A 21,430-nucleotide genomic window follows, 5' to 3' on the forward strand; every position below is an offset into this window, starting at 1 on the left:
CTGACGTGCAGAGCAGATCCATCCGGCCATCCTTAGAGGATGCTGTAAGATCCTTCCCCATGTCCTGCCTGCAAAAGGGAAACAAAACAGAGAAAAAGAACCCAAAGGAAATCGTATTCTGAAATCAGTATCAATCATTTAGGCAAGCCAGACTTAAAAAATATGTATCCCTTCCAAAGGGATGATGCTGATTCAAATCTCTCCTTCTGCCAAGGAAGTATCTAGGGAGGATTTCTGAGTAGTGCTCACTTGCCTTGGACAAGACAGGTGCAGAAGGGAGGTGGGAGAAGCCCAGCCCCCCCGCTGGGCTGATGGGTGATGGGCAGTGAAGTAGGTGCAATGGCTTTTTGTTGATGCTTTCAGGATACAAAGCATCTGTTCAGTCATGGGCAGATGTTCTGAGTTGGCTGGTTGCCCATGGGAGTTGGTACCCTGAGTATTGTACTCCAAATTGTTTGGGTACTGTTGTGTCTAGTCCTGATCAAAAGGAACCACATGTTCTAACTTCCTCTATGCTTAGGTGAGTGATGGATGTCAGTGAGCATGACAGTGGATGTCAGTGTTAGGTGGGGGCCACCAGTTAACCTTCAGGAGAAATGTTTAGGCTGGTGTCCTGGCTGAGTTACAGAGCAAAGGAAATCCTTCATGGAGGAGGACTGAATAGGAACAGAATTTGGCAGCATTTGCGTTGACAAAGCTGTAGGTGTTCCTGCCTTGGATGATCTTCAGTGAAACTAGAACTAGGATGGCGTTTTAACATAAGGAGTGATCCCAGCCATGAAGCCACGCAGATATTTTAACCACTTCTTGGGTGGACAAATGCAGAGAGATGCTGTTATACAGGATTTTTATTGGTGCTAAGGCTGATTTCAGGGTTACTGGCAAGCAACAAAACATTCCTGCATTGGTGAGCCTTAGCGAAAAGTGGGACCACTCTCACATTGTGCAACACTGCCCTATAAAACTCAGGTATTCCCATGGGCAGCATGAGGCAATCTTCCATCAGATTGTATAGGCTAGCACACGGAAGAGAAATCTTGTGTCTAGCACAAGCAGGCCTCCATAGTATCCACAAAAACAGAGGGAAGAGTGCTTGCACCATTAGCATCCCCCCAAGAGTTTGCTACAAGCAGTTTCAAAAGTTTTGGGATCAACTGCTGCTCCAGACATTTGTCAAGGACTACCACGCACCTTCATCACACCCTTTATTGAAACACTGCACGTTTGAACCCATTACTGGAGCTACCTGTGGACTTCCTCCCAGAGACTTGCTCTGCTCGAAAGATGAGGACAGTGACAGTCCTGCAGCCGTTTGAGCAGCCCTTGGGTCCTGTGGCTGCACTGAGCAGGAGTGAGCTGCTCGGGTCTCTGTGCTGCACTTGCCCTTGCCACTGCACGTTGAGTGAGAGGAATAGACTGCTTACATGCTGTACGAGTCAGGGATCAAACATGGGCTGCTCTCCACAAGGGGCAAATTTTAGATTATGTATTAAATAAATTGAAAAGTGAACTTCACAGAGGCATTTTTTTCAGAGGCATGCCCACAAATAGCATGATAATATGTTAATTCTTTAGCTGCAGAACAATTACAGTGAATTTTTTACAATGGCTTAGTTAATAGTGTTTCTGAAGCCAAGAAATCATTATCTTAATTACACACAGACCTATCTATTGCCCTTTTACGTAGAGGAGAAACTGTTTCTGTATTAATATGATTCTGTAATGCAAAACTTTCTCTTTGCATATCTTATTTGCTGTTTAGAAATTGTTCAGCTTTGGTATCAAAAAGTATAGTCTCTGAGATTCGTATTGAAACATTACTGTGGCTTCAACTCTTTGGTCAGAATTACTTCTTAATAAACAGTGCTTCAACAGAAAAACTGTGATGAGATTTGAATATATTCATGTCAGAAGGGTTTTTTTCAGTCTTAGGCAGTTTGCTTGAGAGTGTAACAAATGAATATAATAAAACTCAGTGCAAGACTGTGTAGAAGGAAAAGGTGATTCTAATTTTAAACAAAACTAATTTCACTCATTCTCTCATACCAAGCACCAGGACATTTGTATTAGTGTGGTCAGGACAGGATTTCTTGTGGTTATACAGATGACAAAAGATGCTGGCTGTTGAATCCGTATCACATCTCTTACGTTTTCTTTAAATGATGACAACAAACTGGTTTCTGGACAGGTTCCGACTTCCAGTGACCCTTTAGTAATGGAGACATCGTTTGCCTCAGTGTCTAGTCTTGCTTTGTCTTAGGCAAAGTTGTTTTCCTTGTCTGGATATTTTATGGCTTGAGTTCTGTTCCTCATCTTCTCACCACCTTATCTTTGGGGCTTCTATTTGTTCTGTCCAGTTGTCTTGTCACTTGACTGACTGCATTTGCCATCAGTTAACACAGATTCTTTCTTTTACCATTTCCTGTTGTTTCTCCCAATGCATTCACATGCCTCTGTTTCCATTTGTAAGCCTTTCTAGAAATCTTAGCATTTCTGTTGCAGATCTCTACAAGAAGGCACTGAGCAAAAACCAAGGAGACCCTCTGGTGTTGCTGGTAACACCTGTCCACAACATGGGACATGTTTGTGTCAGTGGTTTCTGAAGAGCAGCTGGGTGTCCTGATCTGCCTGGGAGTGCCAGTGTTGGGCAGTACTCTTCCTGTTGCCAGATACAAACCCCCTTTGAAAAAGACTATTTTTTTTATTTCTATATTGTCTAGAGTCTCAATGTTTCTGTTAGTGAACTAAAGAAACCCTCTAACTAATAGCCATCCATTCACCATGGATGTGGAGGAGTTTTCTGCCAGGCTAATGTCTAGCGTAAACTGAAGTGCTGTTAATGAAGATTATTCATAAATTTTGTGTCCTTGGAGTTCTCCTTTCCTCCCAGTATTCCTCCCCTATGTTTTGTAACCCTGACACCAATCATCTTTGTACTGGTTTCCTGTATTGCCACAGACACATTCTTGCTTTCCTATCTCATCATAAAAATACCATTTACTATTCACACACATCTACCACCATTTAAATAGGAGAAAAGCACTCTTATCAAATTGGAGCAGTGCTCTAGAAGATCAAACAGGCTGCACAAATGCCTGCTCCCTGAATCTACTCATCCTCTTCAAAGCTGTCTTGTCAGGAGTTAGGCGTCACATTTTCCAGTGGTTTTGTTTTCATCCTGACATGTGTCTAATAACTGTAGGGTTTTTAAAGTGAATAGTAGGGGAATACTTTGCCAGCAGTTCTAGTTAGCTCAGAAACTCTTTTATTCATTAAAGTCATACTTCTTTCTGAGCTTTTTCTCAAGTTTGTGGTGTTTCTTCAAAAAGCATCTTGGGAAGAACATGGCCCTGTCTCGCACATCAGAGACAATACCAAAGGTTGGGGTGAACACGGTGTGGGGCTGGCAGGCACTGCCACAGCACTGTGTATGGCTTTAGGCTAAAGCAGGCACGCAGGGTTCATTTCTCACAAGGGACATAGCCAGGCATCTGCCCTACAGAACCCTTTTTGCTGTTGATTTCACAGTAAAACCGCAGATCCCTTTCCTGTTGAGGCCTGGGCCTCAGCTCTGGGCCAGACTTGCAGACTTCAAAGCCAGTGCTGTGGATCAGCACATCCCAGAGCATGACAGGCCTCCCGTACCCGTGCCTGGAGAGCTGCACTCATCAAGGGCTCAGCCCCGACAAGGCTTTAAAAGCAGCGCTGAGCATTACAGTTCTGTTGGATGCAGACAAATCTGGTTAGGATCTCACTCTTCAAAGTCCTCAGGTATTAAGGACCTTCAATCCACGTACTTGGAAGGACAGATGGATAAAGCAGCTTCTCTCTTGTGTTAATTACTCGTGACCCATTCTGCCTGTTCCCAGCAAAGTGACTTTCAAAACAAGCCAAGTACCAGTTTTCCTGGTGGCTGAACATTAAGAATTATGAAGTAAAGTTATGAAACATGCCATTAAAGGAGATTTCAGTCCCATAATTACACACAGGGACAGTAACTCAGAGATAGAGTATGCACCAAACTATTAGCAAGCTATAGACACTGTCAGTAAATCTCAGTGGGACATGAGCCACTTTCTTGTTCCTGTTTCCTACCACAGCAAGCCTCCCAGGGATGCAGGAGCTGCTGCTGTGTGAATAGGTTAGCGCCCTCAATCCAGTACCTGCACCAGTGCACAAGGGCATCAGAAGAAAACAGGTCTGAGTACCCAGATAGCGAGTGTCGTGTAATAAACTGTTAAGCCTTATGATTAGTTAGAGCTTTGGTTTGCAAGAATTAAAGTCATGTAACACTTCAGCGATCCTGCTGCTAGAGCAGATGATGTGTTGCTGCATTCATTAGGGAGTAATGAAAGGTGCTGAAAAGTCCTTGTAGTGACACTACCGAGGCAGACTAACAGAAAATCCTGAAACCAACCCCAACCTGCTGTGCGGATACAGCCTGTGTGTGAGAACACAACCAAGCGGACATTACTTGTGAGATGAGGTCCTTGTTGCTAGCGAAGGAAGCCTCCATTCCCCTTGGAGGGGGTGAGGTTTGGGGAGGATAATCTCATTTTTCTGTGTACACAGAATTGACAGGGTCTGGATTGAGTCCCGTATTCTGCTAGTGCAGACAAGCACATTGTAATTTCTCCCCGCCTTCATGAGCTCATACACAAAGTGACTTTTCCAGGGTTCCCAAATGTTTTCCAGCTCTTGCACACATCCTACATTTTGCCATTCAGTAGTACCTGCAGCTGTGATGCTGCTGGCCTGACCCTCGCATGCATGTGCAGGGTTTGCCCAGTTCACAGGCTGCTGTTGGCTGGGGTACAGGGTGGGCCACCTGCCTGTCAGGGACATGCCTGAGTGCTGGCCAACCTCTTGTGGTTCTCACACTCCTCTGGGAAGTCACAAGTGGCACAAGAGAAAGAGCTGCAGAGCCGTGTGATCAGGCAGGCTCTCGGAGCAGGCTGTCGCAGGGTGATGGCAGGGAAGGGACTTTTGGCATGTTCCCAAAATCCTTAGAGCCAAAGGGTCTGACAGGTCATTCTTGTGCTGAGAGCACCGTTACTGGAGGTTTTAACTGTGACACTTCAAAAGCACACAGTGCTGTGTGCTCCTGAGCAACACAAGAGCCATTTTCCCCTGCCTTTCCCAAGAGCCTTTACAGAGGCACGGCAGGAGCCCGGGCTGGCAGGAAGGCAATGGAGCTCCTGCAGTGGAGAATGGGCCTCTGGGGCCTGTCTCTGGCTGTAAATCCAACCAGACAACTTCAATTCTCACTTCTGTGTATTGCAGAGGGGAGCTCGGTGTTGCCTGCAAGTGGGGTGAAACAGCATGTGCTAAATTATTGTTTCTGTAGCACCTTGGGGTACCAGCCACCTCTTTCCAGCCAGCCCAGAAGGGCCTGGGAGGCCATACAAGTATTCAGAGGCAACTTTCTGCAGGAATATGAGCTCCAGAAGAAGGTCTAGTTCAGATTACTGACTAGTTCTTTCCATTGCAGTGTTCAAAATACTATTCAAGCCAGTTTCTGGATGTGTTTGAAGCCCATCACATGGCTGTGGACTCCGTCAGCTGGAATCCCTACCACTTGAAAGTCTTCATTTCCTGCAGCTCTGACTGGACAGTCAAGATCTGGGATCACACCATCAAGTACGTCCTGCTGGGTCCTGGCGTGGGCGGGGAGGTCCAGCCTGACATGCCAGCTGCATGTGTCGACTCTGCTCATACCTCAGTCTCAGTTTCCCTCTTAAGTGTTGATACTGCTAATTGCTCTCTTATTTCCGTTTTTGGGGCTGGTGACTCAGATTTGTACTCCCTAAGTATGAGGTATAAGATTTAGCATTGGCTGCCCCAGGAACTTGCCAAGCAGTGCAGCTCAGGACAGAGCCTTACTGCTTTGCTTTGGACCTGGCTTTCTTCAGGCAGGACCTACTATGGCAAGTTTATTCTTCTGGAGCCATACTATAGAGAAATGTCAGGGCCTGGCTTATGGCCTCAGGGGCCAGTCACCTCCTAAGAGCCAGAGAGGCAACAAAAAATTGGAAAATTTAAAAATACATAATGCAGTTCAGGGTTAGTGGTTGAGGAATGTCTGGTTTCAATCAGGAAATTGATTTTGTTGTAAATCAGTCAGAGTCAAATATTTCCTGTTGCCAATACTGCTCTAATATTCAATGTTGTTGTCAGAAGGACAGAGAGGGAAAATAAATTTTTCCTGTATGATTATTAACCAGAGAGACTCCATCTTGCTGTGTGTGTTGGGGGGAAACTTTCAAAATGCTTTTGGAGAGAAACAAACATGCTACCTTTCTTCTCATTGCAGCTGGACCAATCCCAATCCATTTGGGTTGATGCTCAGCTTTGCTTTGCCATTGGCTCAGACCCTGGCTGGTATCTGGCATAGAGAAATACCCCATCTCCCACTTCTGCAGCTGGCCTTGAACAACACAGGCTGCAGCATCAAAGTGTTTATAGCTCAATGTTTCACTTCCAGAGTGGCATGTGTTCAAATGAGTTCTTCTCCCTGGGTCTTTTTTTGCAGGACTCCGATGTTTATTTATGACCTGAATTCTGCTGTAGGGGACGTTGCATGGTCCCCTTACTCCTCCACGGTCTTTGCTGCAGTCACCACTGATGGCAAGGTGAGAGGCTGGGAGCAACACTGCTCTGATTTGAGCTGAAAGTCAAGGGAGATTAGGGTTGAGTATGGGGACAGGTCAGCCCAATCCTGGCCAAGTGTCTCGGGGAGCTGTAGATGCAGCTTGCCTGAGCTGCTTGCCTCAGGATGGCAGGGTCATTTTGGTAGCTCAAGGCCCTAAAATTATTAATTCCTTTTTGCTCAGTCTGATTACAGAGGACACAATTCATAAAGCAACAGAGATGAGGAAACCTGGTCAGCAGCATTTCTTACTCCTTCTCCCCCTAAGGTCTACCACACCCCTACAAGCAACAGGGCCAGAAATCTCTCAGCTGCAGCCCAATCATGCAAACAGCTGATGTTAAATCACAAATCAGAGGGCTTTTAGCAGATGCTGAGGATGAGCTGCACATCTTGCTGCAGCCTTGACAAACCCATCAGAAATGCATGTGGGCCCTCTCCTCTAAGCACAGGTGCTTCTTGAGGGCCAAGCCCCCCCAACCTCTAGCATAAGCAAGCCAAACCTCCCTGCAGTCCTAGTTTGCTCCTCTTACTTAGAGGACAAAGAGGAAAGTGGAGTTCAGGAAACAGGCTGCTTTTTCCCATGCTTTCCTGCCCTGGGCATGCATATCCCTGGGCATGAATTGCTCACTCCTTCCCAGCGCTGCTTCTGCTGCATTAAGGTAGGTGTTGCAAATGCATGCAAGTCCCTGCTTGCTCTCGTGTTGATGACATCAGTGCAGGTGTGCAGCTTGCACATGCCAGGAGAAAAACACTTATCTCCCTCTATGTGAAATCAGCTTATTAACCAGTGCATTCCTGGGGATGGAGAGATGATTCTCCAGATCAGAGCGTCCCTAGTACAAGCTGACATCAGGGCATTGGTTCTGAACCTCCAAGGTATAGAGAAACAATAGAATAAATTGGTTAAATACTTATATTGATATTAAAAAATCAATTATAGTAATATGCCTAGGGTCAGCCAATAGAACTGTGTTCCAATTAAATAAAATGAACATTTTTCCACTGTGTGAGGCTGTCTCCAAGAGTAATGATTTGGTAATGAAGTACTTAGACCAGTCCTAATATTGAGATGATGGCAGTTATATTTTTGCCCCTAGCCATCCATCCTAGTAGCTCAGATGGTTAATTTGGGCCTGGCAAGTAGCCAGGGTATGTAGCTATCCATCAACACTGTTTTTGTACTGTAAGACCATATTGCTCTGTCACCATGGGCTGTATGTTTTGCTGGTATAAATTGGAAAGTCTGTGCAGTTTGGCCAAATTACTCTAGCAAAAAGATGGCCTTTATATATCTCTATCATTGAATTGATGCCTTGGCAACTTTACTGCAGTTTAACCTTTATGTTACAGCAAAAAATTCATTTCACTGATACACTGGCTCAGGCTGTGAATTTGTCTCTCCCAAGCTAAGCAACAGAAATCTCTTCACTGGGGCACCTGGTCTCCCTGGGAAGCTCAGGGTGCCACAGCCTACAGAAAGCAGTGTTGATGCTTTTCCCGTGCAGGCAGTGTCAGGATTGGGCCCTTTGTTCATGGATCTGTCTGTCCACATTCTCCCATATACCAAATGAGGGGACTGCATGAATGAAAGGAATGCATTCAGTGTTACACATCCTCGGACTTGTTTTCCACAAGTGAAGTTTTGTGTGCCCTCAAACCTGGCAAGGGTCCTGCTGACAGTCACAGCTTTGATTGAGTGCTGGGGTGAGCAGTACAGAGAACTGTGGGTACCACAGCTGTGTCCTGATGCCTAACTGTGGGGAAGAGGATGGAGATGTCTGCAGGCATCGATACGTCCTGGGCAGCATGAGCAGATGGACAGTAAACACTGGGCGTACTTGGATTTCTTATTCATGTAGTCATGTTTCTGCAGTGATAGCTCATCTCTAGGGATGCTTCGTGCTACTCACTTGGGCCAGGTTCTTTGTCAGAGCTTTACCTCTTGCAGAGAAGCTCCTATGGACTTGGCAAGAGTTTGTGCAACAGGGTCTTTCCATCCCACCCCTAGCTTGTCCTAGCCACTGCTGCAGTGACTCTAGTTGTGTTGTTGCAGAGTCACATTAACTGCAGCATCCATGGGCCTGGAGTTTGTATGAGGCTATGGATAAGAACCTGAAGACTGACTGACTTGGCAGCACTGCACCCAGGGTATCTCACCTTGGCTACCCTACCTTGGATCCAATTCAGTAATCCTAATTAGATCATAATCTAGTAGGATCTAATTCTGCTTTATGCCTTTAACCCCAAACTCCCAAAGTCTGCTTTATGCCTTTAATCCCACACTCTGGTGGCCACCAGCCAGGAGCAGCCCCGAATTGGGCTGCCTAGCATGAAAAGTCAAGGCAAGAGCTGCCTTCCCATTGCAGTAGGCTGGCAAGGACTGATGCTGTGTCGTGGTTTAACCTCAGCTGGCAACTGAGCACCGCACTGCTGCTCACTCACTCTCCCCGCCCCTGGTGGGATGGGGGCGAGAATCAGAAGAGTAAAAGTGAGAAGACTCGTGGGTTGAGATAAGAACAGTTTAATAATTGAAATAAAATAAAATAGTGATAATAATAACAATAAAATAATATAGAAAGCAAGTGATGCATGATGCAATTGCTCACCACCCACTGACCGATACCCAGCCAGTCCCCAAGCAGCGGCCCCCCCGGCCAGCTTCCCCAGTTTATGTACTGAGCGTGACGCCATATGGTATAGAATGTCCCTTGGGCCAGTTTGGGTCAGCTGTCCCCCCCTGTGCCCCCTCCCAGCTTCTTGTGCACCTCCAGCCTTCTCAGTCGGTAGAGCATGGGAAGCTGAAAACTCCTTGACTAGTGCAAGCATGACTTAGCAACAACTAAAACATCGGTGTGTTATCAACATTGTTCTCACCCTAAATCCAAAACACAGCACTGTACCAGCTACTGGGAAGGAAATTAACTCTGTCCCTGCTGAAACCAAGACAAGCTGTTAGAAATCCTGGGCCTCTGTGTTAGCCACTAACCATGTTGGTTCCAGCAGGGTGTGTCTGAGACATGGTTTAGTTTCACTTTTGAACAGAACCTTCTAGATCTGCAGTGGAAGTGGAATAAATAGTTGTTTACAGCCTTTTTGTTCCTGGACATATTCTACTTTGTAGCAGAGCACACTTCTTGGGAATAACTCAGTGCCTCACAAAGGACAGTCTCCATTAATGCTGGGAAAAAAATCTACAGTAACAGGATACAGAAAGCTACAGGATGTGCAGCCAGAAAATAAAATATTAAAGGCCTCCTATTCATAAACAGCCTCTAGCTTTGCATTTGCACATAATTATGCCTGCAAAACTTGAAGGTTGCCTGGAGGTAGTTTCAAAATCAGGCCCTAATTGCAGTCTTAAAGGGATACCTGCCATATTTTGGAAACCACATTTCCTTATTCAAGCTGATGCTATGTGTTCAAAATGTGTGTATCAGCCCCCTAACTCCTAAGACTGACTTGGAAATTGGGGCATTTTAGAATCTAAAAATCTCTTAATCCCCATGAATCCAGGAGGTGGGGATTTAAGAAAAGCTGTAAATATCAGGGTTATGATATATAAATATATGTTATGATAAAATGTGTGTGTTGGCAGCTGGGCATCTGCTTTGGACAGCACCACCTCTTCATAAATAACCTGTTCTGCTGCTGGTGCGGTGGATACTAACTGCTACTATTGCTCTTTATCATGTTCTGGGTAATTTCCTTAGTCTCCTGCTCTGCCTGATGGCCATTTTATTTCAGAATGAGCATAAATGATTCGCAATGAAAATTGAAATAAAATAAAATGATCACTGAGATATGCACATCCATGCCAACACCGCCTGGAAAAAAAAAAAAATCCCAGTTCTATAACTAGGTGCCTAAATAAGTGGCCTGATTTTAAAAGGACTGGACAGCCAGCTGCTTTTATGGAAGCTAGTCTCTGCTTGATGCACCCAGAGTGGTTGCTATAGAGCATTCAGCTTTGGTTTCAGTGTGCTAAGTCCACTGCAGTTGTGCTCTGCTATTGCATTTTAGATGACACTTGTGTTTCTTGAAGACTCCACAGTGGTTCCTAAAGCAGACAGGTGGAGAGATCTGTTATTTCTAAACATGAGTCCTGCAGCTCTTGTTGGCTGGCAGCAGGTCTGTGGTCCCTCCAGGCCATCTGCTACAGGGACCTGGGTGCAGATACTGATGTGATTAGCACTGAAATGAAATGAGGTTAGAGAACACCTAGTTTAGTTTAGGTTGTAAATGGTAAAAGCCTGAAATGAAGAAAAAGGCTAGCTGGGATGAGAGACCTGCTTTGGAAATAAAAAAATGTGGAGGTGTATTTGGATGCCTGACTCCTACATTTAGGGTGCAGGAAATCTGGGGATGTTGGTCAGCTTATCGTAAGGACAGAGGGCAGAGAAATGGGGAGGGTGGAATTCATTCCCTGCAGCATTCAGCAGAATTTGTCTTTGGAAGTTTGCATTAAGGCCATCTCAAACTTACGCTTAAAGCAGAAAAAAAATTTTTGAAATATGTAAAAGTGGGAATCATACCTGAAATTTCCTTCTTGGGCTTCTTTTCCTTATTTAATGGAAGTAAGTAAATGGTGTTGGCAAGTTGTGCTGTACAGGGGCAATGCCGCAAACCTCCACGCCTGGCTCACACCGGGCACACAGATGCTTTCTTGTGCTGAATTCAGGCATGAATTGTTACCCCTGTTAAAAAAGCCAGAGACACCCACATCATAAGTGTCCCCAGACGGCTGGATTCCAGGCTGTTGGCCACAACTGCCCCATGCAATGGCTGTAATGGCATGGTCAAGCTGGGCTTGTTCAGCCTGGAGAAGAAACCCAGCAGCAGCCTGCCAGTGCCTACAAGGAGGTCATCAAGAAGCTAGAGCCAAGCTCTTCACAGCAGTGCATGAAAGGATGATGAGACACAACAGCTGACATGAGTTGAAATGAGAGGTTTGGACTGGATATAAGGAAAAACTTTCACTGTGAAGGCAGTCAAGTAATGGAACAGCTTGCCCAGGGAGGTTGTGCCATCTCTGTCCATGGAGGTTTTCAAGACCCAGTCTGATCTTGGGACCCAATCAGGTAGACCCCTGAGCAACCGCATCTGACTTCAGACCTGACCCTGCTTTGGGCAGGAGGTTGGAGTAGAGACTTCTGGGAGTCTCTTCCAACCTGAATTACCTTCTAACCCCGTGATGCTATGAAATGTCCTTGTGTGAGAAGGAGGATCCCAGGGGTTTTACAACAGGCTTGGGAGCATGCACTAAGTACAAGTCTATTTGCTCTCATGCTTTTGTGGTCTGTGTCCTTCATGACTAATGCAGCAAGAGCAAGGTGATGTTATAGCCATCTTTAGTAAATATTGATAACCTCAAGATAAATGCCATCCAAGTGTGCACTCTGCAGAGAAAGCCACTCAGACATATGCTCCAGGGCTTTTCCCCATTACTGAAGCTGTTGACCTTTTAAGATGTGAAATACTTGAAATGACCCAAACCTTCAGGAAATTAGCTAATGCTTTGTGCTGCTCAGAAAGTGAGTGTGCCCTTTCCTGCTTATATAAACATACTTTACTGAACAACTATTTTGTATGAGAAGTCTTGAAGACCAGGTTCCTGTTGTATCTCTCTTACAGGATAAGATGCTGAAGAAATGCTTGTTGTCTTCATACCCATCCTTTCCCAGCTAGGAGAGAAACACTTGTTTAGTGCTGGCATGTGTGTGAGCAATTTGCAGAGACTTGCTGCCCATTTAGCACTGACCAGCAGCAAAAGCCAATCTCTGTCTTTAAAAGCATGAATGATTTTGCAGATAAGAGGCTTGCTAAGCCTTCCAGCTTTGCAAGTATTTCACTGGGTATTTTGGACCTAATCCTGCCTCCCCTTGTAGGGCATGAATCAGGGGTGCCAGCAGACCTCTCAGCATCGGTCGATGCTTTTGCCCAGGGGAGTCAGGACTGTGAAGCCTTCGCAGCTACAGATCTCCCTGCTTTGTCTGAGTCTTTCCTCCTACTCTTCTGCAGTAGTCCATGGGGTTTATCCATGCCTTATGGGGCCACCGCTAGCTCTGCAGGGCTTGGATGAGACATCTCCTGGCTCTCTGCACCATGGCCGGGGCAATTGCTGGGGTGTGAAAACACTAAATGAGTGCAGGTCCCTTTGCTGTCACCCAGAAGGACCTTTGAGTAGGCTGAAGTGGGCAGGGGCTTTCTTAAAATGGCTTTGAAATTGCATTCATAGCGTAAGTGGTTGCTTTCCAGTAGAACTGTTCATTTTCTTCTGCCACAAAACCTAAAAGGCTCTTTCTTATTCCCTGCTGAATCTTTGAGGTTGATGTGGACTGCTGGGCAGACTTATGTCTGATTTAAAACAAGGGCTGGTGGCATGTCAAAGCTCAATAAGTTAGATGGGCAGAGTCCCTGGAATTAATGCTGCCTCTACTTTGTGCTGGTCGGGCCGTCCTCCCTTCTCCTCCCTCAGCCACGAGGCTCTCTGTGCACTGGCATTTCTTTCCCCTAGAAGCTGCTTTTAGGGAATAAAGCTGGCCTGGAAGACTTTGGTTTGTCCCTGCAGGGTCTGATCCTTCACCTCTATACTGCTGCAACTCCCATCCCATCAAAGGGTGCTCCAAGCCTCAAGATGTGCATCAGGCACCTCAGGACACTACTGCTTACTCACATCCCTTAGCTACTGAGTTGCAGGTGAAGTGACTTTGTCAGGACAGGAGTTGGTTTCTGTGCAAAGTCAAACTGATAAATTTAAACCCCTTTTGTCAGTGGCTTTGCAGGAATTGTTTCTTACACAGAAGCTTGCAGGCCGGTTTTTCATTACTAGAGCTATTGCTTTTTCACGTTATGAAATACAGCATTTTGACAAAACCCGCTTGCTGAGATTAACTAGTTCATTCAGCCACACAGGAACCAAGTTTGCCTTTTTCTGCTTGCGTGGACATATGTGAGTGGAAAAATGACTTGGGCACCATCTCCAAAGATTTCATTGATTCACCTGTTAGACTTTGCATAAAAACCTACTGGGGGCACAGAGCCCATCCGGAGTATCTGTGAGAGTTTAGAAAGGTGCCTCTCTGCTCTTTGTTATCAGCCACTGCTAAAAATGACCCCTCACTTAGGTTTCAATTTGTAAGTGAGGACAATTGGCATTAGGGCCACTGAGAGCCTCCAGCTGTCTGCCCCCTCCCCCTGTACAGAGACAGCAGCTCCTGAACCTTGATGTTTATTGCTTGGCATTTTATAATGACCTGAAATCTGTACTGGTTCATTTAAATGCGAGTCTCCAAACCGGGACAGTTTGATATCTGCCTTATGAACAGCTTTGCTGGCCTGCTGCGGGGCTGCAGGTGGCAGAGAGCAGTGACTGCTTCTCCCGTCAGACTTGATGCTGCCCTTGCTTTTGCAACTGCCTGCCTTCACCCATGCCCCAGCCTCCAGTGCTGACGCTGCGCGGTGGGGCATAGCCAGGACCCTGCCAATGTGTGAAGAGATGGAGCTTGGTCCTAGTCTATGAGGACATGGTTTCAGCCTGACATCAGGGACTGGGCTGTGGGTCACAGTAGAGAGAGCGCAGGGGGACTGGCACAGTTGGGATGTATTCACGTAGCATAGCTTTGGGAGATTTGCCCTGGGGCACGTAAGGGACTGGTTGAAACAGTCTCCCTGTTCTTCACCAGGTATTTGGGATAGGATGGCAGAGTAGGGAAGTGTCAGAGGACTGGAGGAAAGACTCTTTGCCCAGTATTTGGGAGCATGACAGTGCAGGAGAGATTAGGCAGCCTAAATATGCTATCCAGAAAGATCCTGGGACAAATCATTGAATGGTCTATTTGTAAGCACTGGTAGGTCAAGGAACCACCACTCTAGTAAGGCTTTAGTAAGGTCATATCACATAACACTGATCTAATACCGTTCTTGAGAGTAACAGGCCTGGTGGATCAGAGGAAGGAGATGTAATACATACTTACAGGTTGACTTCGGGAGCACTGTTGGCACAAGCCCATAGGCAAACTACAAGGCAGGTGAGAAGGTGGATGTGGCACGAAGGAAGTCGTCCTCAGCAGAGTGTGCAGGGCAGCTAGGGATGCTTCAGGGGCTGGGGCTGGGGCTGAAACCCAGCGGTAGTTGTGGGGGGACTAAGCGGGCAGGACTTACAAGTGCTTTGGTACCAGAACTGAAATTGTAAATGAGCTCAACAACCTCAGCAGCAATTTGCAATCAGTGAGATGAAATTCAATAAAGACACAAACCAAACGTGCAGTATGAAATGGGCACTAACTGGGGGAGCAGCAGGACTGTAAGGGAGGCTGGGGCTGGGGACTACCTGCACTGCCGTGCTCTCGCTAACACTGTGCTGCTGAGTCAAACCGTGGGAGACACAGGGGAGAGTCACCCCATGAGCACAACCAGGGCTCAGGCTGGACTTCGGATGCTGGTTTCTAAGGAAGGGTCATCTCTGCTGTTGCAGAAGGGATTGCAGCATAGCACATAGGTACTGGCTGCTATCATCAGCCTAGCTATTGCATGAGTTCAGCACAGATTAGTTTCTCTGTTTGACTTTCACCTTTCAGAAGTGATTTGGAAAGTAACATTAAATTTAGTACAAAAGTGAAGAGCAGAAAGAGGCTTTATGATTCATTCCAAAGCATGCTATTAATGTTAAAGAGGAAAAAAAAAGAGTCACGGGCAAAATAAGACAATCATATTAGACCAAACTGAAGTGCAACTAGCTCAGGGCAGGATGTATCAGCTATTTAGCACCAGATAACAACATTCAGAAGTGTGCAGGACCGAGACATGAAGGAGATTACCCTAATCACTGAGACTCTCAGAGCAGAGCTGGGCTGGCAGAAGTGGTGACTGACAAGGAAATTGGCTGGGATAAACAAGCACTTTCTTGTAAAACAACGTAACATGGTTTCCAGAAGAGGTCAAACGGTCCTCAGCCTGTCTGAATGAATAGCAGCTCATCTAAGTGCTGAGGCTTTGCTTTTTTACTGACTTGTGGGAGCTGAGTCAAATCAGCTGAGGCTGATGCTGTTTTCCTACCATGTCAAATTGTGAGCGACCCAGTTCTTACTGAATGAGGGAAAGCAGAGAGATGTAGCCCTACAGTGAAGCAGCTCCTACAGTTAAGCCAGGTGACACAGACGTTCTCTTCCCCACTGTGTCACACACCCTGGAGCAGCGGGTTGCGATGCTGCAGGGCAGAGGGATGCACTTAGCCCTCTCCTGTACCCTGGGACATGCAGTCGGCTCCCAGCTGGCAAAGCTCACCCAGCTCAGCCCAAAAAGCAGCTTTCATAGATGCCTGCTTATCCTCCTGAGCTCAGAGCTACCTCTGAGCGTACCTGTAACAGAGCTGGGGTCTGTCCTTTTGCCAGTAGCATGAAAGTGCTGTGAAAGCCCATGAATTTTAGGGTCTGTCTGGTGCTGGTATTGGGGCAGCCGAGGACCAGCTTTCCTGTGTCATCATTGCAGAAGCAGGGAGGCAATGAATGTTTTCTGAGTCGTGTTTCCTTTCCTCCTGCCAAGCCCCTGACTGCCCCTGGGTGTCAGAGGGACCAAGGACTGTCTTACCCTTATTTGTAACTTGAAAATGTCCTCCTAGAGAAAATTAACTGTATTGGAGGCTGTTCTGGCTGCAGTGGGAGTATAGAAATCATGCAAAGTAAGGCCTCCACTGCATGGCAGCTTGGCTTTGATGCAAGCTGGGGCTGCCCTGCCTGCCCAGTGCCTTTAGGATGCTCCAGCAACTGTCTTGGTGCTAGACAGGGGCTGGGGGTGGCCTGCCTACTTGTTAAATATATTACCTGAGAGTTTGAAACAAATCATCTGTGGAGTTTGCAAATGGATGAGGTGTCATGATTCAGTCAAGAAAATGAGGTAAATCCATCACAAGGACAGTGAAAGCCAAGCAGCGAGAGAGATGTCAACTGGTAAAGGGCAGCATGATATTAAATTATCCCTCACCTTTTGCTCTTGCACTGATTTTATTCTTTGTTGCCAAGTTACCAGGTACATCTGCCTTGTTCTTACACACATATATATATTTCCCCCCAGCCTTGGTTCTGGTTGTCATCAGGTTGTTTTTGAGCATGCTAGCATTGCCCAGACCACTGCTGGGGAATGAAGGCTTGTAAGTCTGGAAGAATAGGACAGCAAAGGCTGCAGCTACTGCAGACCCAGCGTGTGTTCGAGGCATGCAATAAGGGCAGGGTAGGTCAGAGTAGCTCTTCAGCTCCCTTCTTCATGGGCCACAAAAGTCAAGTAGTTTGTTCTGCTGGCAGAGAGTTTGGTTGCTTTCGGGTGGTGCTGTTTGGAGGGTCCAGCTCTCCCCCAGATCCTCTGGTATTTCCCTCCCTGGGCTTGCCAGGCTGCTGTGCTGCAAGGCAGGGGGTGACAGCAGAGTGTAAGGACAGAGGGGTTCAAGTCATCTCAGAGCTGCTGAGCAGATGAGAGCCTGGGCTGACTTTTAGGCTGTAAGTGCAATTTGCAGAGTGGGTGGGGAGACACGAGATATTCAAAACTCTGAACGTGTTTTGATGCTGGAGCTACAGTAATAGCCTTAGACGTGCACTGTGCCATGCTTACAGAGCAGCCGTGTGGAGCCTCAGTGGGGAACTGCGGGATTTTGGAAGGTAGCATACATTTGCATGATTCATAGACAGAGGAGCTGTTGGTCTGGATGCAACTAAGCTGGGTTTCTTCTCTGGCTGTTTGAGAGTCAGGCATCAAAGCAGCTCATTTATGTCAAATATTTTCTGCTACTGTAACACAGCAGAGTTAGATCCGTTATTGCCTGTACATCAAGCATGGAGGCTCTGTTGTTACCCTGCTGGTAATTTACAAATGTTCTTATTGAATAAAAAGCATCAGACAGAGACTGCAAGATTCACCTGATCTCATCTCAGAGATGACTGGGCATCTGCTTAAATTCAATGCCCCTTTTCAGGGGCTACTGACTTAATAGAGTTACTGTCCTTCCATCAAGGAGAAGTTTACTTTGAGCCTGGCCTATCTACCATCAGACTGTTCAGCACTTTGGTATTGTGAGTCTAGGTTTCTTTTGACAGTTGTTGATGCCAGCTCATAAATCCCCATGCTGGAAGGAACTGCTTAGCTCAACAGCTTGGGCTTCATTTGGAGGGTGGTACATGTCCTCCTGCACTTCCTGGGGTGGGCACGCAGGTTTACAGGGACCATACATAAAACAGCTGTTGGAGTCATTGGTTACTGCCCCATGCTTTATTCTCCCTGGGGACCTGTAGCTAAGCTGGGAGAAGCAGAGGAGAGTTCTTGCACTTTCCTATTTCAGACACTTTCAGATTTCTTTTGCCTCTTTCTCTGTGCCTCTCCCCAGGTTTCTTGTTCTTGGAGTCTGATTTATGTCCCTCTAAGGAAGTGGCCACATGTTGTTCCTAAGGGCTCTGTAACAAAAGAACTGAAATGCCCTTTCCTGTTATCTGAATGCTTATTAGCAGAAAGAATGAAGGTGTCTGCCGTGGTCTGCAAGCAGCAGGGCTGCACGCCCTGCAGGTCCCTGATTTGCTTCTACAGGATCTGCAGAAGGTATCTGATAAAAGCAAGTTTATTGTCAGGAGGCTCCAGCTCCCTCTCTGGGGACATGCACCACAGTAGAAACTCTTTTTGAGGGCTGAAAATCAGAGGTTTGAAACCTCCACTCTGTAGTTTCTAAACTCAGCACCTGCAGGGAGGGAAGTGCTGGGACCAGCCTAGGCAGCATGAGAAGAAATGGCATGCAGAGATGTTGGGAAAGAGGGGGCTATTCACAGGGGGACCCTCACTGGTTTGTAAGCTGTGACAGGGATGCTGCTTTGACATGCTTTTTGTTCCTACACAGTTCTCAGTACCATTAGAACTCAAGTTGGTGTCCCAGCACAGGGCACTGCACTGCCATGTTGCTATATGCTGCCTTCCCATCAAAGTTACACTTTCTGCTTTAGGGACCCTGAGCAAGTTACTGTGTTTCCCATGGATTTGTTGAACTGTGAAGTGTCACATTCTGACAAGCATCACTGCCTTGCTGTGTTCCTGGTGTTAAAAGTCTGGGTGGTGCTATGGTACTGAGTGAGGCATCAGGGCCCAGATGCATGGAAGCACGCCTGCCCTGTGAGCTGTAGGAGCCCAGGACAACATGGCACATTGTGTGTCAGTGAATACGTAAATATGCTTGTCCGCCACATGTGGAAAGTTATACAAATATCATCCCTCATCAAAAATGCCAATTTGCACCAGCTGCCTGACAGTGTCTGGGTGGCAGCTCTCATCTGGCTGCTGCTTGATGAGTGCCTGCCCTGAGAAGGGTGCCCTATGGAGGCACCTGCTCTCCACAGAGAGGGTTTGGATGTGGTGTTGGCTCTGGTCATCCTGGCTCCCCATGAGTCTGATACTTGAGTCACATGTGGGGTTGGGTGGCACTTCTGTGGGTCATGGTTGCACTTCTCTGGGTCATATACTCAGAGAGGGCTCATCTTGCGAGACTTGAGAGGTTGTCTTTGTGTGTAAGCAGTGATCTATAGTCTGGAGGGATAGGGGCCACCAGGGCAGTGGGATGGAGAGAAGCTGTGTGCTGCTGGTGAGTCTCTGGGGTGGGAAATCCAACTGGATCCTACTCCATAATCCTTAATCCTGGGACCTGAGCCAGCAGGGCAGCTCATGGGACTAGGAACCTCAAGGGAGAGCTGCAGGTTTTCAGTCTCACATTCTTTGGGCAGAAAACCCTGCCCCAAGCCCCAGGCAGATCTTCAGATGGTGTTGGTCACATGCAGCTCTGCTACTTTACGGCGCTGTTAAGCTGCCTCAAGTGTTGTGGGAAGCCCTGTGCCTCTTTCAGGTTACTCCCAAAGCGCCAATAACAGTGTTGGTCTGACCCTGTTTCCTTCTCTCCTGAGAGTGCCTGTCAGCCTCTAAATCAAAACCTCTGAAGTCCTTCCTAATGCCTGTGGCCCACCCCTCCATCTGGAGCATCTGACAGCTGATATAAGGCTGATGTTTCCAGCTGAAGAACTGAAACAGTTTGTTCTTTTCCATGATTCCCTTCGCAAGGGAAAACAAGCCCATTTGTTTAGAGGCTCATAAAAGAGGAGCTTTGTTGTAGGAACATTCATAAACTTGTTTGCTTTTGACCTTCTCCACATTGCTGATGGTTTTGAGTTCTTGTCCCAGGCATTGTGCTTGTCTGGGCTGTCAGTGACATTTTTGAAAAACAGCTTCACCCAGAGTAATTCGCATTGCTCAGCACTCCAACACTGAGCCTTCAGACATGCCATCTTTCTCCACTGCAGTGCTAGGTAGGGTGCGCAGGTGTGATACATTGACAGCCTTATAGAACAGCAGTGCAGACCTGGCTGCCAAAAAGAAACCTGGCCACTAGTTCCATGTTGCTTTTTTTTTCTAGATTAATTAACACTACTCAAGCAGTGGGCATTTTCCAGGCTCTTAGGTTACTAAGAATTGAGCTTGCGCCATTGTGGGGGCGGGGTGGTGGTGGTGCATCATGCCCTTAAATTAATAAAAATGTATTCTGTGAAGGCAAGCAATTAAATCTTCAGTGAGTATGGGTCATGGGGGGCTGATATGCTTCAAAGAGAGCTTGTTCCATTTCAGAGATTGTAAGGCAGCAGGCGTAAAGTACAAGCCAGGACAGCCACCTTCATTTATGCCTAGAAGCAGGAAACTGGGATTACTTTGACTGGACTGTGAGACCTCAAGTGTCAGGTCTAGATTCAGAATTTAATGCTGGCATCTGATATTTTGAGCAGACAAAAATGAATTTTTTTTTCCACCTATGCTTTTGCTGACTGGGGAAGGATTCTTCAAACTGCAGATCCTCATCTGTGGCTGATGCTTTGGATTCCCTTCTTGAATTATAAACTGTGATGGATTTCTTCAAAATATGTCTGAGAACCCTGTCCACTTTCCTCTTCCCCATCTGGAAAAGTCTTATTTTACTTCAGTCTGGAGGGTTTCTTCCTCATCTTGTTTTCTGCATCTGTAAAACCTTTGCATGGTTCTCCTTCCCAGACCAAGGACATAACAAATTGCTAGATGTTGAGTCCTATGAAGACACAGCGGCACATGAGACTGCCTGGGACATGTGCTTGCAGATTTCCCAGCTCTTTGCTATACACGGATTCAGATAAAATTCACCAACTCATTGCTGTGTGATGGGAAAGTACATGTACTGATTTGATACAAAACCTTCCACGCTCTTTGGAATAAGCTTTTAGAGCGTAACACTGTCAGATTTCAGATAATTTGTAGATCCAAATTGTGAGCATGGCATTATATTGAAATAATATGTCTCATCTGTCTCCTAAGTGCTAGTAAACAAGACACAGCTGGCAGAAGATGTACAAGTAGTTCAGTCCTAATTTCCCCCATATTCCCACTGTACTTGTTAGCATAAAATATTCCCTTCCTTAGTTTTTCTGAAGACAGAAAAGGGAAAAGAAACATAAGGCTGAAACTCTCCATGGTGGATTCAAGGTGGGAGTCCAGCATGCTGGAGACTGCTTGCTTCAGCAGCGGGGAAGAGAGGGACATCACGTTTTATTAGCCTTTGCAGGCTGTAACAATGACAGGAGCTAACTGCAATTATTGGGAGGTAATGTTAAGTTAACATGTTCTTTCGAGTAACTACCACTGTTCCCTCTGGAGTCATGATGAAATGTGCATTATCGTGCAGTTGGTGATGCAGCAGGTCTGTGTCACTGCTGTATCAGTGCCACAGGTCTGAGGTCCATGCCA

General features: G+C 46.5%; 1 protein-coding gene across 1 annotated transcript in view; it reads left to right on the top strand.

The window, feature by feature from the left end:
- DNAI1 (dynein, axonemal, intermediate chain 1) overlaps positions 1-21,430 on the top strand; it is a 139,366-nt gene that overhangs the window by 86,825 nt on the left and 31,111 nt on the right. Inside the window, exons 17-18 of the mRNA XM_009334718.1 lie at positions 5,492-5,640; positions 6,533-6,632. Coding sequence (XP_009332993.1) covers positions 5,492-5,640; positions 6,533-6,632 — 249 coding nt within the window. The remainder of the gene's footprint in view (positions 1-5,491; positions 5,641-6,532; positions 6,633-21,430) is intronic.

The sequence above is a fragment of the Pygoscelis adeliae genome, unplaced genomic scaffold, assembly GCF_000699105.1.
Source record: "Pygoscelis adeliae isolate BGI_AS28 unplaced genomic scaffold, ASM69910v1 Scaffold442, whole genome shotgun sequence".
NCBI lineage: Eukaryota > Metazoa > Chordata > Aves > Sphenisciformes > Spheniscidae > Pygoscelis > Pygoscelis adeliae.